General features: G+C 35.1%; 1 protein-coding gene across 2 annotated transcripts in view; it reads left to right on the top strand.

Moving 5' to 3' along the window:
* Positions 1 to 5,042: 5,042 nt before the first annotated feature.
* LOC137658839 (uncharacterized) overlaps positions 5,043 to 17,783 on the top strand; it is a 44,238-nt gene continuing 31,497 nt past the window's right edge. The window contains exons 1-2 of one of the 2 annotated variants that reach the window (XM_068393922.1): positions 5,043 to 5,192; positions 8,479 to 8,772. In XM_068393922.1, coding sequence (XP_068250023.1) covers positions 8,699 to 8,772 — 74 coding nt within the window. In that variant the 5' untranslated portion in view covers positions 5,043 to 5,192; positions 8,479 to 8,698. Of the gene's footprint in view, positions 5,193 to 5,305; positions 5,327 to 8,478; positions 8,773 to 17,783 lie in introns of those variants that run through there. The other variant, XM_068393923.1, reaches the window with a different exon arrangement.

Raw genomic sequence — 17,783 nt, 5'->3', positions numbered from 1 at the left:
TGAAATTTGGACAAATTGTTTTGGCCAAAAAAAGTTACCCTTTTTTTCTTATTTCAGATCTTCACCTCCATGGGTCTGACTTCATCCAAAATACATCAAGATGTGTCCTAAACATTCAAGAATCAATTCCTAAAAGGATTTGTGTATATATGTATAAACTTTTTTTTTATGAATTTTTATGTCAGGTCTTTTTTTTTCTACTTAATTTTTAAAAATATTTATAATAAATAGTTTTTCTGCAGATGAGTAGTATTTATCTTTACAGTTGTTTTAAGCATTCATTGAAGTTTTTTTTTGGCAAAAGAAAAAAGGAGGTTACTGCAAAAACTGATTTTTCAAGAATTTTTTTTTGACGTCGGGATCGTTCGCGTCCGAGTATACCCTTAAAGGGGTGTCCGAGGAGCGTACCTATCCAGGGTTAAAACGGATATGATAATAGACTATAGAAGGACTTCCGTAAGCCTGTTCAACGTGAAAACATTTGCTGCGAGTTTGAGCTTTTGAAGTTCTACTGATTCAACTACCCGATTGGGTCATTGGGTTTAAGAGAAAAAAATTCCAAAAATAGAAACTAGAGTACAGATTAATTGTAGAGTTGATGCAGTCAACGGTATTATTCTGTCTCAGTACAATTAATATCTACCGCATTTCTCCTTATCCTTCCTTCTTGGTGACAGGAATCTCTTTTCTAATTGATCCTGCTTTTAAAACTAAACTAAATTTCATTTATTGGACGTAATATTTTTCCAATGTTATTTTTTTCATATCGAACAAATAGTTCTCAGCTTATGAAATAGTAACTTGTTGAAAATAAAAAATATCCAGTCTTGCTGCGTTGTCTGTCGTAGTCATCTTCAAAGCTGTTGTGTCCTCATTATCCAAAACTGGAAGATCCTAATGACGTCATTCACTTGCGTCACCATGACATCATAACATGTCTGGTCAGAAGTTCACTGGGTCAATCGGACTGCCAAGTGATACGACTCAGCTTGTAATATTTTTTAAATGTCTATAACCAGATGCATGTACAACAAGTAGATGCAAATACTATAGGCTAATTGAGGTTTTATCAACGTCAATTTCCCTTAAGAGGGTAGAGAACTTTCTCCTTCTGCCACGTGAGAAAAATGTGTTTTACCACAGCAGACGTCATATGATGACGTCACAAAGCCTGTTTTCCCATGTGCTCTCCGACCGGATTTTGTTCTAGAAATTTTACGTTGTGGTAAAACATATTGCTTATGTAGTTTTCAGTTCAAATGTGTTTAATTTATAAATTAAAGGTGCAAAGTAACTATCTCAAGCAGCATTATACTTTTTAATATACACGTTATGTTGACTGGTAGTAATCAAATGATATTGCAAATATGATCATATAGCAAATTAAACTTTATTTTTAACCTCGCAATGATCATATATTGAATTCTTACTGGAGAAATCTATGGTAAACATCATTTGACAGTATGATTAAAGATCCTTACACGGATTTAAATCAACACTGCTTCACACTGTAAACTAATAAAGTATTTATTATGCATTATCTGGCACTTTAGTGGTAGCACAAGGCGTGAGATCAGCCATGGCCAATCAGAGAACTGTTACTAGGGGTGTGTCGTCGCATGTTCTCAGAACTCGTTTCTATTTGTCACATTCTCGCCACATATATCCCAGCTATTTTTCTTACTAGCAGAGATAGAAGGTAAGGCCATTCTAAATTTTAATCAACGTTTAAGGACTGATTTGTAATTTTAGAATGCTCTTTCAATAGCCGTGTCTGCATTAATATTTATGTGCCCTTGGTATATACAGTAAGGTTTTGTGAAAAATATTTTTTTCTACTTTATTAAAACAACCTACGAAAATTAGAACAATTTCTCCATGATTATCCGTCGAAGCCAAAGCCAAATAATTTGAAAAGAATAGTTAGGCAATTTAATAAGATAGATCTGGTCACATTCTGGTGAAGAACTTCTAAGAAAGTTAAGTCAGCTTGTTGCCTCACTTACAGTTAAAGCATAGTTTTAGATCATCCAATTGTTTAGTGGAATCTTTATCAGTTTTGCATCGTTAATTTGTCCCAATTTTCGCTACTATATATTAGTTAGCACTCAAGGCGCATGGTCTTGCTAACTAGGCTCATCGTTCTGAGAAACGTCACTTGGCTGGGCGTCACTCCAAAACTAATAATTGTACATCATTAAAGTTATCATTGCTATTTTCCCCTGTTGGAGCCCTTGGGCTTATAGCATCTTGCTTTTCCAACTAGGGTTATAGCTTAGTTAGAGTATTAATAGTAGTAATGGGAAATGTGTAGCTATATGTAATATTGCAAGTCATATATCTGATGTGGATTTATAGTCTCTCTCTCTCTCTCTCTCTCTCTCTCTCTCTCTCTCTCTCTCTCTCTCTCTCTCTCTCTCTCTCCTATAGGATGTAAAGGTATGAACTAAACACCTAGTGCGAGTGTCCATTATTCAACGCGATTGTGCACGAATATGAAACAAGTAAAAGAAATAAATATATATTAGGCCTACCTATAAACTTGTCAAACTAGCTTCCTAGAATAAAAAGAAAGAATATTTGTCCTTAAAGAGAAATGTTTAATATACAATAAGATTAAGGATCCGACGGCAATGGACATTTAAGAGTTATATCAAAGATATTAAGGTGGGTTTAAGAAAGAGAACTCGCGGGAACATCGTGCAGTTTGAGTTCGAACGCGCCAGACTTTTTTCTTGCTACCAATTTGAAAACTTGAAGGCAAATTAAGTGAGAAAATGGCTATAAAATTTTGTTAATTCGTTCTATGTAACAATTGACAAACGTCACCTCCAGGAAGCTTATTGTGCCTCAACAAAACAGAGGTGAATGATAATGCGCAAATGTGAGATGATACTCTGTGGCCAGACGAAGTGTATAATTATGTAAATTTGAAGATGTAGATTCTTGTTTTTATAGTGCGTCACTTTATATCAAGGACTCGGGGAGGAGTTAATGACTTTGATAAACCTTTTAGCTTTTCGTCAGCAAAGTATTTTAGCCTAAATGCAATGTTCATGTGTGTATGTGTGTGTGTGTGTGTAAAAATCACGACAACTGACACGTGATGAGCATCCAAAAGTATTATAGCCACGAAAGGAAAAGTAACAAGACTTAGAGTTATTACTTTCATTTTACACACACACACACACACACACACACACACACATCTAGTATGGCGAGCAGCTATTGTTAAGGTTCTATAGTTCCATATACCCTTTTCCATATGTGGCCACCCACAATCGACTAATACTCTACCCGTTAGCTGCCAAGGTCAACAAATGTATATAGCTGATGACCATCTCCATGTTTTTATAGCTGATAGGAAAGGTGGGTGAAAAAATAGTGAGGGTAGGTACCTAGCTAACCATCGTAGGGAATTATTATCATTATTATTATTATTATTATTATTATTATTATTATTACTTGGTAAGCTACAACCTTAGTTGGAAAAGCAGGATGCTATAAGCCCAAGGGCTTCAACAGAGAAAATAACCCAGTGAGGAGAGGAAATAAGAAAATAGATAAACTACAAGTAATGGACAATTAGAATAAAATATCTTAAGAATAAAAATATTAAGATAAACAGTTCATATATTAATTATGAATTTTAAAGAAAATAACAAAATTGATCATTATTTCTCATATTGTTTATTTATTTCCTCATTTCCTCTCCTCACTAGGCTATTTTTCCTTGTTGGAGCCATTGGGCTTATAGCATCTTATTTTCCAACTAGGGTTGTAGCTTAGCTTGTGATAATAATAATAATAATAATAATAATAATAATAATAATCGCAAATTAGTCATGGGGAAAAGACGGACAGACAGATATACACCAACAGGCAGCTTGACAACTGGTGTCTCTTTGTAGAATTGTCCTGTTGGCTGGCATGCTTTAGTCCACCAGGTGTCTACACCATGCATTTTTTTTTATCAGAGACCGAGAGCCACATGCTATCTCTCTCTCTCTCTCTCTCTCTCTCTCTCTCTCTCTCTCTCTCTCTCTCTCTCTCTCTCTCTCTCATTTTATGAATAATGTTCAAAGATAGGTTGAAAAAGTTATTGCTTTAAATTCAATAATAATAATAATAATAATAATAATAATAATAATAATAATAATAATAATAATAATAATGAACTCATTTGCATAATCCTCTTTCGATATAGGATTCGTAGAGACTATTCTTTACACATTATTATAAAGAAATGCCATATATTTACCCTACTAAGCAATTCAAATATAAAAAAAATGCGGAATTTCCCTTGTGCTCACTGAGCCCTGGCCACTGAGCACTGCTTAGTCATGTATTTGTTTTCTTTTCTGATGACTTGGTGCTCAGTGGGGGTGATTGTCACTGGAGTGGTTAATTTTAATTTGGTTTTATTTGCATGAAGTAATTGCAGCATTGTATTACATGAGGAATAACGATCTTATATCATCTTCGATCAATTACAACATGCCATTTATAGAAATACGAATACATCGAAGTTCATTAAAAAATAATGGAACAATAATTGCTCCTTGTATATTCTTATCCTTATTAGAAGTCCTGTGAATGAACCTTGCTACCATGAATTTTATTATTCAATTTATTTGAATGGTCACGTGAATTTAATAGAATACATATCAAAATTTATTTTCGAGCAATTTCTGTATCTCGAAAATCAGAAAGCTATTCGAGAGAAAAATAAATATTCGAGTGTGACAGGTGTTCGAAGTTAATGCCAAGGTCAATGGAATGACAATCGGACACGTTATCATAGAAAACGGATTTTATAGAAAACGTTGATGATGTCCATTCGATCAAGGGTGTCAGTTGTACGATAATTATTATACATGTACGACTATTTTAGGTCTGGTACGATGTACGATACAAACCTTAGGTATATACATATGTGTGTGTGTTTAATTAAACAGTTATACTAGAAAAATTTGAAATAAGTTAATCATGTAGGCTAACTCCTTAATAATTATGTTGAAAGTGTGTACGATAATTTTGGTCAAAAAACTATAATTCTAAGGCTCATGTACGATAATCCAGTGGAAATAATCTGGCAACCCTGCATTCGATGTTTTGGTCATAGCAACAAAAGGTGTCCTGAAAACCAGAACACCTTTCCTTATTCTTCGGGATAAATTCCAAAAATTAAAGTGAGTATTTAGTGAATTTCCGTCTAATGATTATGTAGTGTGATGGTTATGCGTGTTGATGGCTACATATAGTAACAAATATGGCGTGGAGTGTAATTAAATGGCTACTTTTTTGTAGTCAAGCTTTGCCCACCGTAAGTACGCGAAGGACATATTTGTATAATTTACATGGGAAATCTTTACCTCTCGTGTCTCTTCATATTATTATATCAACATGTAGAAAATATGACGTAATCCTGGCCTAGGACGAGTTTTATACATGGGGTTTAATTTGCATAGATGGACATAACTTACGGTACCTTATCCCAGCACAGGTGTCCCTCTGAAGGACATCTTGGTCATAATCCGGTTTTTCTGGTTACATCTTTTTTTTTTTTTTTTTTATATGATGCAATGCCTTTGTTCGGTTGCAGTTTCATTTTGCTACCTTTATTCCGGGCTTTTTAGCGAATGCATAGGTTAGTCTGGGCATAGACCTGTCTTTGAGAAGGTAGGCCATATTGGTATTATTGTAGTGTATTACAGGGCAATACAACTTTACCGCTACATTTGCCATTTGGTATACTATCTTGGTAGTCCAATCTAACCAAATTTAGGTGAATCGATTCGTTTATATTGGACTCGTGATGCCAAAGGAATTGGTACGACTGATAAATCTTTTTATTTCAATTTATACCCAAAATTATAAATCATATTTTGGAGCATTTTTATATCAGCGGCCAGTTCCTCCTGCGTGCCTAAAAATTGAACACCTAACCTAAACTTCCACCTGTAACCTAACCTACAAGCAGTGTCCTTACCTACTTGACTAACTTGGGGCTAGAAACCCTCCCGAGACCCCCCTCACACAGTCGTATTTTTGGTTGGCCGTCATACATACATGTGGCCGCTATCATACGTACACCCCCATATATTTTTTTTACTTGCTATCTTGTTTTATCCATTTTGGGGGGATTCAAGAGTGAAACCCAAGTTTTAGGAGGTGAAAGCCTAAACTGAATGAAATCCATAATAGATAAAAGGTATCCAGTGTGAAAAGTATGTGGTTCATGTAGCAAGAAATTAAAGTATCATAATTATATATAATTCATGTTGGTTTCTCCTTTGGTTTATTGGTTAATTTTTACAGGAGTGTATGTATGATAGCGGTAACCTTTGTGTATGAAATTTAAGTATCGTATATATATCCCTCTATATAACTTTTGTTGCAGACAGTTTCCAGCTTAAGGTATTTTTTTCCCCCCTTTGTATTAGAACCTGGCTGGTATTTGCAGTTTTTCATGCTTGAAAAACCATATGAATCAACCTGAGGTTTGTTACTTAACCTAAGTAATTTAGCTTTGTTGTTTGGAGGTGTAAATTCAAGATTATATGTTAGAAATGCGATGAATAAGAACAGTATGTATTTAAGTTAGTTCAGGTATGGTGTGGTCACCACCAATGAGAGTGTGAGGGAGGAACAAGAGGTTTTGATGTTTATCTTATACTAGTGATGGTTCATGAGTAAATATATTTCAGAATATCTTTCAAATGTCTGATGATATATGATATTAAAGCTATTCTAAAAATGTATGGTTTTTTTTTTTTTTTTCATCAACAATGAATTCCCCTCACAAATTTTTGGTGTGCTGTGAATTATGGTATAGCTTCACTGGTTTGATTTATAGAGATGCTTCTGTACACGATTGTATAAATAGGAACACAATCTCTTAGTGGAATATGGTGTAATTATGCATATTGAATATTTTTGATAATGATTTTTGGCGCAGATCCATAGTTTTTTAGTTATGATGGGTTGACTACCATAACTGGAAACCTATGGTTTTGTGCTAGATGTTTTAAGCTGGCAGGTGCGGAATATGGCAATGGGTTGCCTAGTTTAACCCTTTTAACCCCAGGCTCTTTGGAAATTTCCAACCCTTAACCCCCAAGGGGTTATTTTTTTCCCAGCACATTTTGCAGTATATTTTTTTTAAATTGCTCTAACAGCCTTAATTTTTGTTATAGAGAGGTCAGGTTGGTCTTATTCTCTTGGAAAATGCCTGAATTTTTTCAAAAAATTATCAAAAATATGAAAAAAAAAAATTTGTATAGCATTTGTTTGCAAGGACGTAGCGGTACGTCCATGGGGGTAAAGGGATGGCTTTTGTGAAACGTACCAGTACGTCCTTTGGGGGTAAAAGGGTTAAGGTGAGAAGCTTTTGATGTTTACTGGTGCTGGTGCACTGAAGGAGATTTAGCTCCATTTTGCTATATTTTGGAAGAGGGGATGATTGCTATTTGTGTGTCGGATCTTTTCCATTCTCAATTATGTAATTCTAGATAACTTTTGCATCTAATTCCTTTAAGAAGCAATGTTCCATTGATAGATTAAACCCACTGCCAAAAAATTAATTCGTTTAACGTTGGCTACCCAGATATCCTTCAAGACATTTGTCTTCAAGCCATGCTTCTACAACTTGTGGTAAGAAATATGTCAATGTAAGCAATGTGAAGATGAGAAGGTTGCCAGAATTTCGTATGGTTTTATTTATGACGAGGTAAAAATCTTTAAAATGAACAATGATGGACTACTGATTATCAAATGTGGTGTGCCCAGTCTATAATTAGATGGGGAAAAGCTAAAATTCTGTGTATATCATCACTATCACTTGTATTGCAAAACTTAAACGGGATTATTATTTAGTTGATTTATGCAAAATCTGTATTTTAAAAAGCATTTGGTAATGGAAACTTCCAATTTGTGATAGATATACAATCTTTTAGAGTTATATGGAAGTCTCTCCTCAGCCATGGTAACATGAACAGTGGCTTGACTAGTTTTAGTTGAAGATTTTCCATAGTTTGGTAGTCTTGTCGACAACACCCTGTTCGGCTCTCCTTTGGCTATTGTGAAGTATGTTACCCAAGTTAAAGCCTAAGGTTTGCTACGTGTAAAGTACTGAAGACCACGGGTGCTTAGCAATGTTCATTTTACAAATAGACGTTTACTCACAGGTACCCCCTTGCTTTAGTGTCGGCAATGATCAGGGCAAAATTTCTGAATTAATTAGACTAGATTTCTTTGAGTTAATCATCTTTAATGAGTATTTAATAAGGTATTTCTATTGGGTGTGTTTCCTCTAATTTTACTCGTATGTATTTGCTTGAGATGCCACTTTGTATCGTAGTTTGACTGGATGTAGGATTTGTTTTTTCAACACATTTTGTATCCTAATTATTATTATAAGCTTATGCAGTAACTGGGTAGCATGAGATTACATTTATTCCTTTGCATCTTCCACAGATTGATGATGATGGTAAAAGGCAGCGTTGCGTCTTTGTCCTTGCTTTACTGTTCGGACAAAATCGCACCAGTTTGAAGTGGGCTCTTAGGATATTAGATTTTTTGTTATTTAAATTTGTTTTTGCCATATTTGTATAGTTTTTTTTCTCCATATATTTTAAAGTTTTGGGTTTAGGTTTTTTTTTTTTTTACGTATTGTGGGAAGGGATTTGTTTTCAAAATGAGCGACCAAGAACTTATCAAATCGGAGGATGCCTGTGCCATACCGAAGTGGGGCCCAATTAGAGGATTGAGGTAAGTGATGATTTATCTGATTTCTGTTGGTTTACTAATAAAGGTCCCTGTATTAGATATGTATATTAATGTACTGTAACCAAAATGTTCTATCTTCTTAATTTCAGTGTAGTAAAATGATTCGATGTAGACAACCTCTCATGAAGCATGCTGATTAACTCTTTGAGTGCCATTGGACATGTTTTATGTCTAGTTATGACCAATTTTATTTTTCTTATTTAGCCTACATACTGTATATGAAAATTTTACAAAATGTGTAATTATATATCTATGGAAAGAATTTATTCAGCTATATGATACAAAAGTTTGTGCTAATATGAGATAAGCAAAATGTCAGATAAATAGTCCAGCAGCTGGAGTTCCAAATTCTTTTTCGAGGGATTGGCACACACAGGGTTAAGTGCATTGTACAGTACACGATACTGCGGTTGTTGTGATGCAAATTCTCTCCATAACAATCTGTCGTATTTTATGCATGAGTTTACAAGTCCAGTACAGTAATAACATGATTGACTAGAGAAAGTATTTTGCTATTAATCCTCGTGTATTTGCTTGATTCTTAAGGTCTGTTCTGGTGTTAAGATTGGTTTTTGGTTGATAGGAGGGGTGCCAGACAATTCTTTGCTCCTTTGAATATACTGTACTTCTCTGTCATCTGTTTCTCTGTCTTGTATTTGGTAAAGCAGATTAGTGTCTGTGTAAATCTAATAGAAAGTATGTTATTAAAGCTAGTAACCCGTCCGCCTTGTCAATTTGCATGGAAGTATTACTAGGTTAACGTGATCTTTATATTGTTCTAAAGATGTTTTGACTTGAAGCTACTGAGTTTTGTAATTTTAAATTTTGTTTTGTGGAAATGTTTGTTGTTGTTGTTGAAATATACTGTACTGCAGTACATGGTTGTGAATTTATTGGCTAATATAGTATATGACGGTGTTGTGGTTAGTTCATGCAAAAAAACAAGAAGCAGCATAATTTGTCACCAAAACTTAATATGTATAGTTCAGAGTTCTAGGAGCCTTGGTGTATACATGCACAGTTAGTCTGAGTAACTACGAGTTTTGTGAGAATCAAGTTTCCAAACTTGGCTCTTGAAAGTATTTTCTTGTTCAAATACGATATGGCATTTCATCTTGCACAGTTTGGGAGTATTTTAGGAAAGAGAATAGAGTAATAGCTTTATCAATGATGTGAAGGTGGTCGAGAAGGTCTGGTGATTGTTTTTCAAAATGCAAATCTTGTAGGAAGGAATGTAATCATAGAAAGGTATGAATAGATTAAGTTATTTTGAAAACCCTGCTAATTTATTAATACAGTAATCTAATAACTTCCCTAAGGTTGTTCTTTGCCAATTACTTTGGGTAACTTTTCCTTGCAGGTAAAAGTAATTTTTATTCTATTTTAGAAAGAATTAAATACTTGTTAGGGTGATGATGAACTTAGAGAGGGTTTTGAACTTCATACATGTAGAGCCTGTTGTAGGTCCAACATCGAAGAGTTTAATACAATAGCAACCAAAGCCTCCTAAGTTGGGTAAGGTCGAAGCCATTGTAAGTGTTAGTTTTCTACATCTGTTATTAAGAATTCAGAGGACCCCAAAGAATGATTGAAAAAGAGTTATAACAAGACAACTTGAATGCTTACATTAGAGCTGGCTGATGCATGTTGATAATTTAGATATTACCTACTGGTATTGTATGCCCTGATTTGTATCAACTGATCAGGGAATCACTACCTGATATTTCTCCTGTAGACGGTTTTACTTGCTTTCATTGATGAGACCCAGAAAAATCCATAATGTTTATATATGAAAGCGGAGGTAGGCTTGTGAAAAATGGCACTTACCCACTCATTATCGTGTAATATATGTGTTCGGTTGGCCCTGAGAAAAAAAAAGGTGTTCTGTTGAAGGTATTTGCAGCACTTTGATTTAGGTGTCTTTTGGAGGTAGTGTGTTTAAATCCTTTTATAGGTCCAGTGTTACAAATCTAATCTGCCTTCTCTCTTCACTCAGCAAAATAAATAAACTTTCTGTAGAAAACACAAAATTATGTATTGACAAAACTACAGTAATGTACAAAAAACAGAAATGATGAATATACAGTGGAACCTCTTCATCCGAATTTTCCAACATCTGAAGTAAAATTCGAGCAATTTTTCGACTCTACACCCGAATTTTATTTCGACACACGAAGTAAGTAATTTTCGTCGTACCGGTTGTAACCGAATTTTTCGACACGCGAAGTACAATTCGAACACGTTCCTACTCTACACCCAAATTTTTTTTCGACACCCGAAGTAAACAATACCCGTACGCGTATGTGGTACTCATAGCGCCGGATGTATTTTTTATTTCCGCCGATAGAAGGCAGCGTTTCTACCTCGGAGGGACCCTCAATTTGCGGGGGCTTGGGACATTCCTCTGTTCTCGTCGGCTTCCTGTAGTTGTGCCCTGTGCGTTCTGCTATTAACTGTGTTTTAATCGTGATTTTTTACGTTCATCCTTTTACAGTATTTTACGTAAATCATGGGTCTTAAAAGGCTTAGTTTCGCAAGTGGTAGTGGTGAGAAAAGGAATAAGGAAATGCTTTCTTTAGAAGTAAAGCAAGTAATTATTGAAAAGCATGAGAGAGAGGGAGAGAGAGACTAAAAACATAAATCACGTTTTGTGTGTGAGTGAACTTGCAAAAGAGCATCACGACGAACTTACTATAGAGGAGGTCAAGGAACTCCATGCTATGTCTGAGCAAATGAGTGATGACAGGGAAGGGATCGAGGAGGTAGAACATGAGTTAGGTTCGGCACAAATAAAAGAGGTGTTGGGAAAATATCAAGACGTGGTCGACTTCATCGACAAATACCTTCCAAAAAATTGCAGGTTTGTCGTGTAGTTGCGCAGTTCGATGATGTTTCCCTAACTTATTTTCGAAACATTCTGAAAAGCCGTACCAAGCAACTTTCTATCGATAGCTTCTTTAAAAATAAACTACAAAGCGAACCCGTGATGAACAGGATGGAAGTGGTTCAAAGAAAATGGCAAAGAGTGAAGAGAAAAAAATTCTATCAATTTTAAGTGGAGAGAGTGCAAGTGATTAAAATTAATCATCAAAAAGAAAAAAAGATGTAAAAAAAAAATATAAAATATGAAAATAAAAAAAATAAATAAGCTAAGTTAGGTTAAAGTTCACTTAGTGCAAGTTAGAATAAGTTACAGTAGTGTACGTTTATCGTAATCACCCTCTCTACCTCCTCGCCGCCCGTCCGTCTTCTCTCTGCGTAGCAAGACCAACAACACCTGCGCTGGACTTTCTAAGATAAAGTGACGCTAAAAACCCGTTTCTTATTTATTATTTCTTGATAATTATTCTTTTTTACATGTCTATTATCTAATTTAGTGTGCATATTGTCATGTGTAATTATGTGTAGTAATTTATTAAGGAGTTATCATAGGTTTTTGGGCTCAACCACGGATTAATCCTATTTCAATGTATTCTTATGGGAAAATTTGTTTCGACATCCGAACATTTTCTACATCCGAAGTCGGCTGTGGAACGGATTAAATTCGTATGTAGAGGTCCCACTCTTTAGAAATTGTACCAAATACTGAGGAGAGGAAGATAGTTTCAACTTTATAGGTAAAGAGGAAATATTTTGAATAAGAGTTTCATTCAATACACTTCTGGTGGGACTCTGGTTTGTCTGTAGAAAACCTCTCCTTCTTTGGGCTAACACGATGTCTTCCTTCCTCTGGGTGTTTGTTATGTAGTTTTACTCGTCCTTTAAAATCTTACGTAATGGGATGACAAATTCTGTTCCTACCTCCATCAGTAAGTGATCAACAATGAATATGGGATATCCCCTTTCACTCTAGGGGATCTCCTGGAATTACCGGAGTAGAAATCATGCTGATCCCCAGTATGTGGTAACTGTCTGGATATTGAGTATTATTTTTGTAGATTTTCTCTCTCTGGGACTTTCATTCTCACATCCCGCCTTTGCTTATCTTTTGTCTTTTATTTGTGTGTGTTTGGTGAAAAGTTGTTAGATTATCCTGGCTCCAACTATGAGCGGGGTTAACACTATACTATCTGCCGACAAGTACAGTCGATGAAAACAGCATTGCCACTTGTAGTTTCCAGTTTTTTCTTTTTTTCGTTTTTTCATTCTTGTTTTGAGGATTGATTTAAAAAATTGTCTTCATTGGTAATCTCCATTCAACAATTTGAGATCTGGTAATGATCCTCTGCCATCCCCAAACTGATTTTTGGCGAAATATTTCTATGTGTAAATAAAAAGGAATGTATCAGTACTATTTTGAGGTGATCTCATTACTGTATCAACTATTACCCCAAGAATAAGAGTTCATATCCCCTTAAGGACAATGACATTTCATCCAGTTTACAGATGAAGAAAGATGAACTGTAAATTTGGACTATTGTGAGTTTTGATGTTGAGGCTTGAGACTCCACTTGGGCATGTGCAACAATAAGTTATGGCCTACATATGAGAACAAACTTGTTCCAAGAATGGGCTGTTTAATTCCAATATAGTAAGCAAAGGCATCCAGCTCGTAAGCAACCATCCCCCGCTATCCCTTATTTTTAGTATGCTAGTGAGTTGACCAATTTATTAGAGCTATATTTGTATGTTACAAAATAATTTTTATAAAGAATTTAACTCATTTTAATTTAATTTTTGCACTGGATTGAGTTATTTTTCATTTGATTCTTACCTTTGAAAGTTCTAATCTAGAAGTTGAGGGAGCGAGATTTGTGCCCATTTACAATTTCAGACACGGGAGTTTGTGTCGTGCAATCAACAAGTTTTTTTCTGCATTTGTGGTAGTGCTGTGCTTGATTTTAAGGGGTAGATTAATAAAAAACCCATAACTGTATTCTGTAGAGTACTTCCTTGTCAAATATCATGTTAAACCACATTCACTAGATTCTATTTATATTATGAATGAGACGTTCCCAAGGTTAGTTAAATTTTTTATTTCCCGTAATATTGGATAATTTTATCTGACGTTTGATTTGGTTCAAGTCCAAAAGCTGTTTATATTTGCGTCTATATTTGTTCTTGAATCCTTGATCACATCTCACTGTAGGTTTTGACTAGGTCCTTTTGTATAATTTCTTTTCACTTATACAAGTTGTAGCTCGTGCTTAATGAAATTCGATAGAAAGTTCATTGAGGGTAAACACGTGTATTTGCATTCCATGTTTTGTGTACAGCAATACAATATTTACAAAGAATAGTGTGTAAGAGAAGTATATATGGGTTTTAAGCATTTTGCACAGCTTAACCTAATGAACAAAATTAAAGTTGTAGCAGAAAGCTTCCTTATTACAGCAGGATAGTTTAGATTTAAGATTTAACATGTACATAAGTATATTGGTACATTTATTGTTTCAGTGTGTACAGTGTACATTATTTGACTAGTAGAATAATCTGGCTTTCAGTTTGAACATAAGGTTTGAGATAAAGATTTGTTCAGAGAAATGCTATTGTTTGTTTTGTTTGAAGATTTTACTCTTTGAAAATCTTGTGTGCCTCTGTTGATGTAACCAGCTTGGGAGGTGAAAGTGGAAAAGGAAATGAATGATCAATGCCTTGAAAAAATGCATACAGGGCATATAATTAAAGATAGATGTCATCACAAAAAATCTCTCTTGGAGGTGTAATTGATTGATTATCTGGCATCCTGACATCTAAGGTGGAGGTGTAGTAACATCAGTGCACCGTTTTGGAGTGCACTGCAGGCATTACTTAAGTCATTGTGGTGTTCCTTTAGCTCATAGCTGTACTTGAATTGTATCTTTCTAGTTTCTCTCTGCTGTCTAACCTCTTATGACTTCATACTGAAACTGCTGAGTCTTCCCCACAGCTGCACTGAGCAATGAATGACTTACAGGCTGCTACACAGGTCTATGTACCCCAAAAATCATGAAGTTAATCTGTCTCACAGTACAGTACTATGATAATTTTTTCTTTGAATTAACTCTGTTTCTTAGTTAGTTTTGATGTTACCAATTATTCTGTCTCGCCTCATTTGCTGTACACCGTAAAGTACTTTAATACTGTGATATAGAACAATTCATGAATCCATACCTCACTTTATCAAAGTTATATGATATGAAAATTGGAAGTATTCTAGACTCGCTTAGATTCCTAAACAAAATTTTAGTAGGTTTGTTCTGATACAGACTTACTACAGACCACTGTTAAGGAAAACCTGTGCTAGCTAGCACCCATGACTTGGAATTTTCCACCCCAACAGGCCTCCTTCTTCTTCTTCTTTGTCTGCATCTTGTCCCACATTATGTGGGGTCGATGTTTCTGGCCAGCGTTCTCCATCTACGTCTGTCCCACACTTCATCATATATATACCCTAGCATTAATTCTAATCTCACAATTTCCACTGGTCATATTGGTTTTGGCTAATTTTTCATGGCCGGATGCCTTTCCTGCCGCCAACCCTCCCCATGTACCCGGGCTTGGGACCGGCACCAAGTTGAGGCTGCCTTGCCCCCCCCTCAGTGGTTGGGTTCCTCCCCAACAGGCTTAATCCCTCTTAATTCCCCCTCTCCATGTGCGTGGCCCTGGCCTCATTTGTAGGAAAGCTGCACACAACTGCCAATTAGCACCTGAGTAGCGACGCTGCACACGAACAGATTCCATACTTAGTGAACACACAAGGGAATACGAAGTAACAGAGGAATGCGAGAGTAACCATACGTCTAACACAAGGAAAAAATTACGGTTGCGAGAGAAGCTGGCAGGTTGACCTCGTGTCAATGACCGGGAGTAGAAGGGTCGTCTGAGGCCTTTTCCTAGGCCATTGTGGGAAAACAAATGTGGCCAGGGTCTGTACGTGGAGAGGGGGAATTAGGGGGATTAGGCCTGGGGGGGGAATAGGTTCTTCTAAACAGTAGTCCGTGGTATGTATGTTAGGAAAAATACAATTATCTTGAAAATTTTCATTATTATGCCTTAAAATAATCACACAGAATTAATTATCAGTACAGTAAAGATAGTTTGTGCAGTACTCACAGATATCTCTCTCACTCTTATTCTTATCAGTTTTATTTTCGGTATTTCATTCATATAAACAGACTGCTTTTGGAAATTTTTATTTAGTCATTTATCTTTTGAGAATTTTACTGAAATTAGTGTTTTTGTGCCTTAGAATTAAATGTCTGTGGTATATGTTTTAATATTTCACTATTTGATATTAACAAACTTATTCTGTAATTTCTGTATAGCATACACGGGCAACGTCCTTGGGCCACATGCATTGTTGTTTATCCCCCCCGAGATTTTCTCGGTTACTGAAACTGTATTTATTTATACCAGTAACCATCATTCATTATCATTAGGAAATAATGGAAGATCTTTGTTTCATATAAACTTTCATAGTAAGACAAGTAAAACAAAGAAATGCCAAAAAAAAAAAAAAAAAAAAATGGTGTACAGTACAGTATATGGGAAAGTGATTTTTTTTTTTAATATCTATTATCATGCGGCACTCGCTCACTTGGGTATAGTAAAATGTGGTCCTCTTTAAGAGTAGTTGCCTGTGCCTGCTATATAGGTATTATAGTGGTCAGATAAGATTTTGTGATATTACTATATCCTTTCAATAAATTATTCCGTAACACTGGATCATCCTTCTTGCAAAGCTGTTGAAAGATATCTCTAGAGTTTTGGGAAAATTTGACCCCTCTAGTAACTATTTAACAGAAAATAGGAGCAACAAAAGTTCATGGGTAATTGTGCAAAGTTAGCGCCACTGCTGTACTTCTGTTGTAGACTATTTTGTATCAAAATTCCCACTCCACAGTGTACAACACAGGTCAAAAATCTTATTCAGTGATAAAAATTGTAAATTATGTTCAAATATTTAATATAACCTGTTGTGGCTTAGTGATGATGATGATGATAATTAGGGATGTTGTGTTGTTATTTTTAAAAAAGGTTGTGTCTATGGATAAAGAAAAGGAACTGTGGTAATAGAAATACTATACAGTACTGTATATATACTTAGTATATACCAGTTGTTTACTTCACAGTTATCAGTGGTTTGACCATTGTCACTGTATGGTCTTTTGCAGTCTTGCAATCTATAGATTTTATTCTTTATTATGAATTCTTGAGTTGGAAATTGATCTTTGGCCACTAAGCATTATTGTACACAGATTTTATTCACTTGTTCTTCTGAGCCATAGCTATTAATTTTAGCAATTATTGCCAGGGGAAATTATCCATATTTAGGGGACAGATTTTCTTTTAGGGATATTAAATATGACACTTCGGTGTCTATGCATAATCACTTGTGACTCGTGATCAGCCTTGAATGTTTTATAGTTGAGGCTACTAAAGTGTATGCTAAAGAAAGTAAATTTCTTTTTAGTAACGAATCCTGAATCCCAAGAAGTATTCTCGAAAATCAAAAGCTTCATAACATAATCGCTCGTTTGCGACAACGTCATCATAACTCAAAAATGGCTATTTTTCAGAAGAGCCATTTTAATCAATTAAAACACACTCATGTTATGTCGTTAGGACATTTAGCACCTCTAGCGATCAATTATTTAGCTACAATTATAACACTTTTGCCAAAAAAAATCAGCATTTGAAGATGAATGTCTATATGGATAACTCAAAAATACATTTTTTTGAGTTATGACGTTGTCGCAAGCGAGCGATATCCTATTGCTGCAGTACAGTAGGGCTATAAATTCTATGACAAAATATCACTAAAGCTTGCTAGTAATGTAAAATCAAGGCAGTTGTGTCACATAATAGATAATAAAGATTAAGATGTGGTTTTTTATCTAATCCATTTTCAAGTCCTGTTTTCCTATCTAAAACTCTTGGACAGATAGCCTACATCAAATTACAATTAAGCTTATTCCTGAAAGTATGCAAAATGTATGGTATGACAAAGTAGTTGTGATCCTAATTTCTGTTTCTGAACTGTGTTAAAATCATCAAAAGTTAATCTTAAT

The sequence above is a fragment of the Palaemon carinicauda genome, chromosome 19 (assembly GCF_036898095.1).
Source record: "Palaemon carinicauda isolate YSFRI2023 chromosome 19, ASM3689809v2, whole genome shotgun sequence".
Classification (NCBI taxonomy): Eukaryota; Metazoa; Arthropoda; class Malacostraca; order Decapoda; family Palaemonidae; genus Palaemon; species Palaemon carinicauda.
The sequence above is the reverse complement of the archived record's forward strand: the minus strand, read 5'-3'. Positions and strand labels throughout refer to the sequence as shown.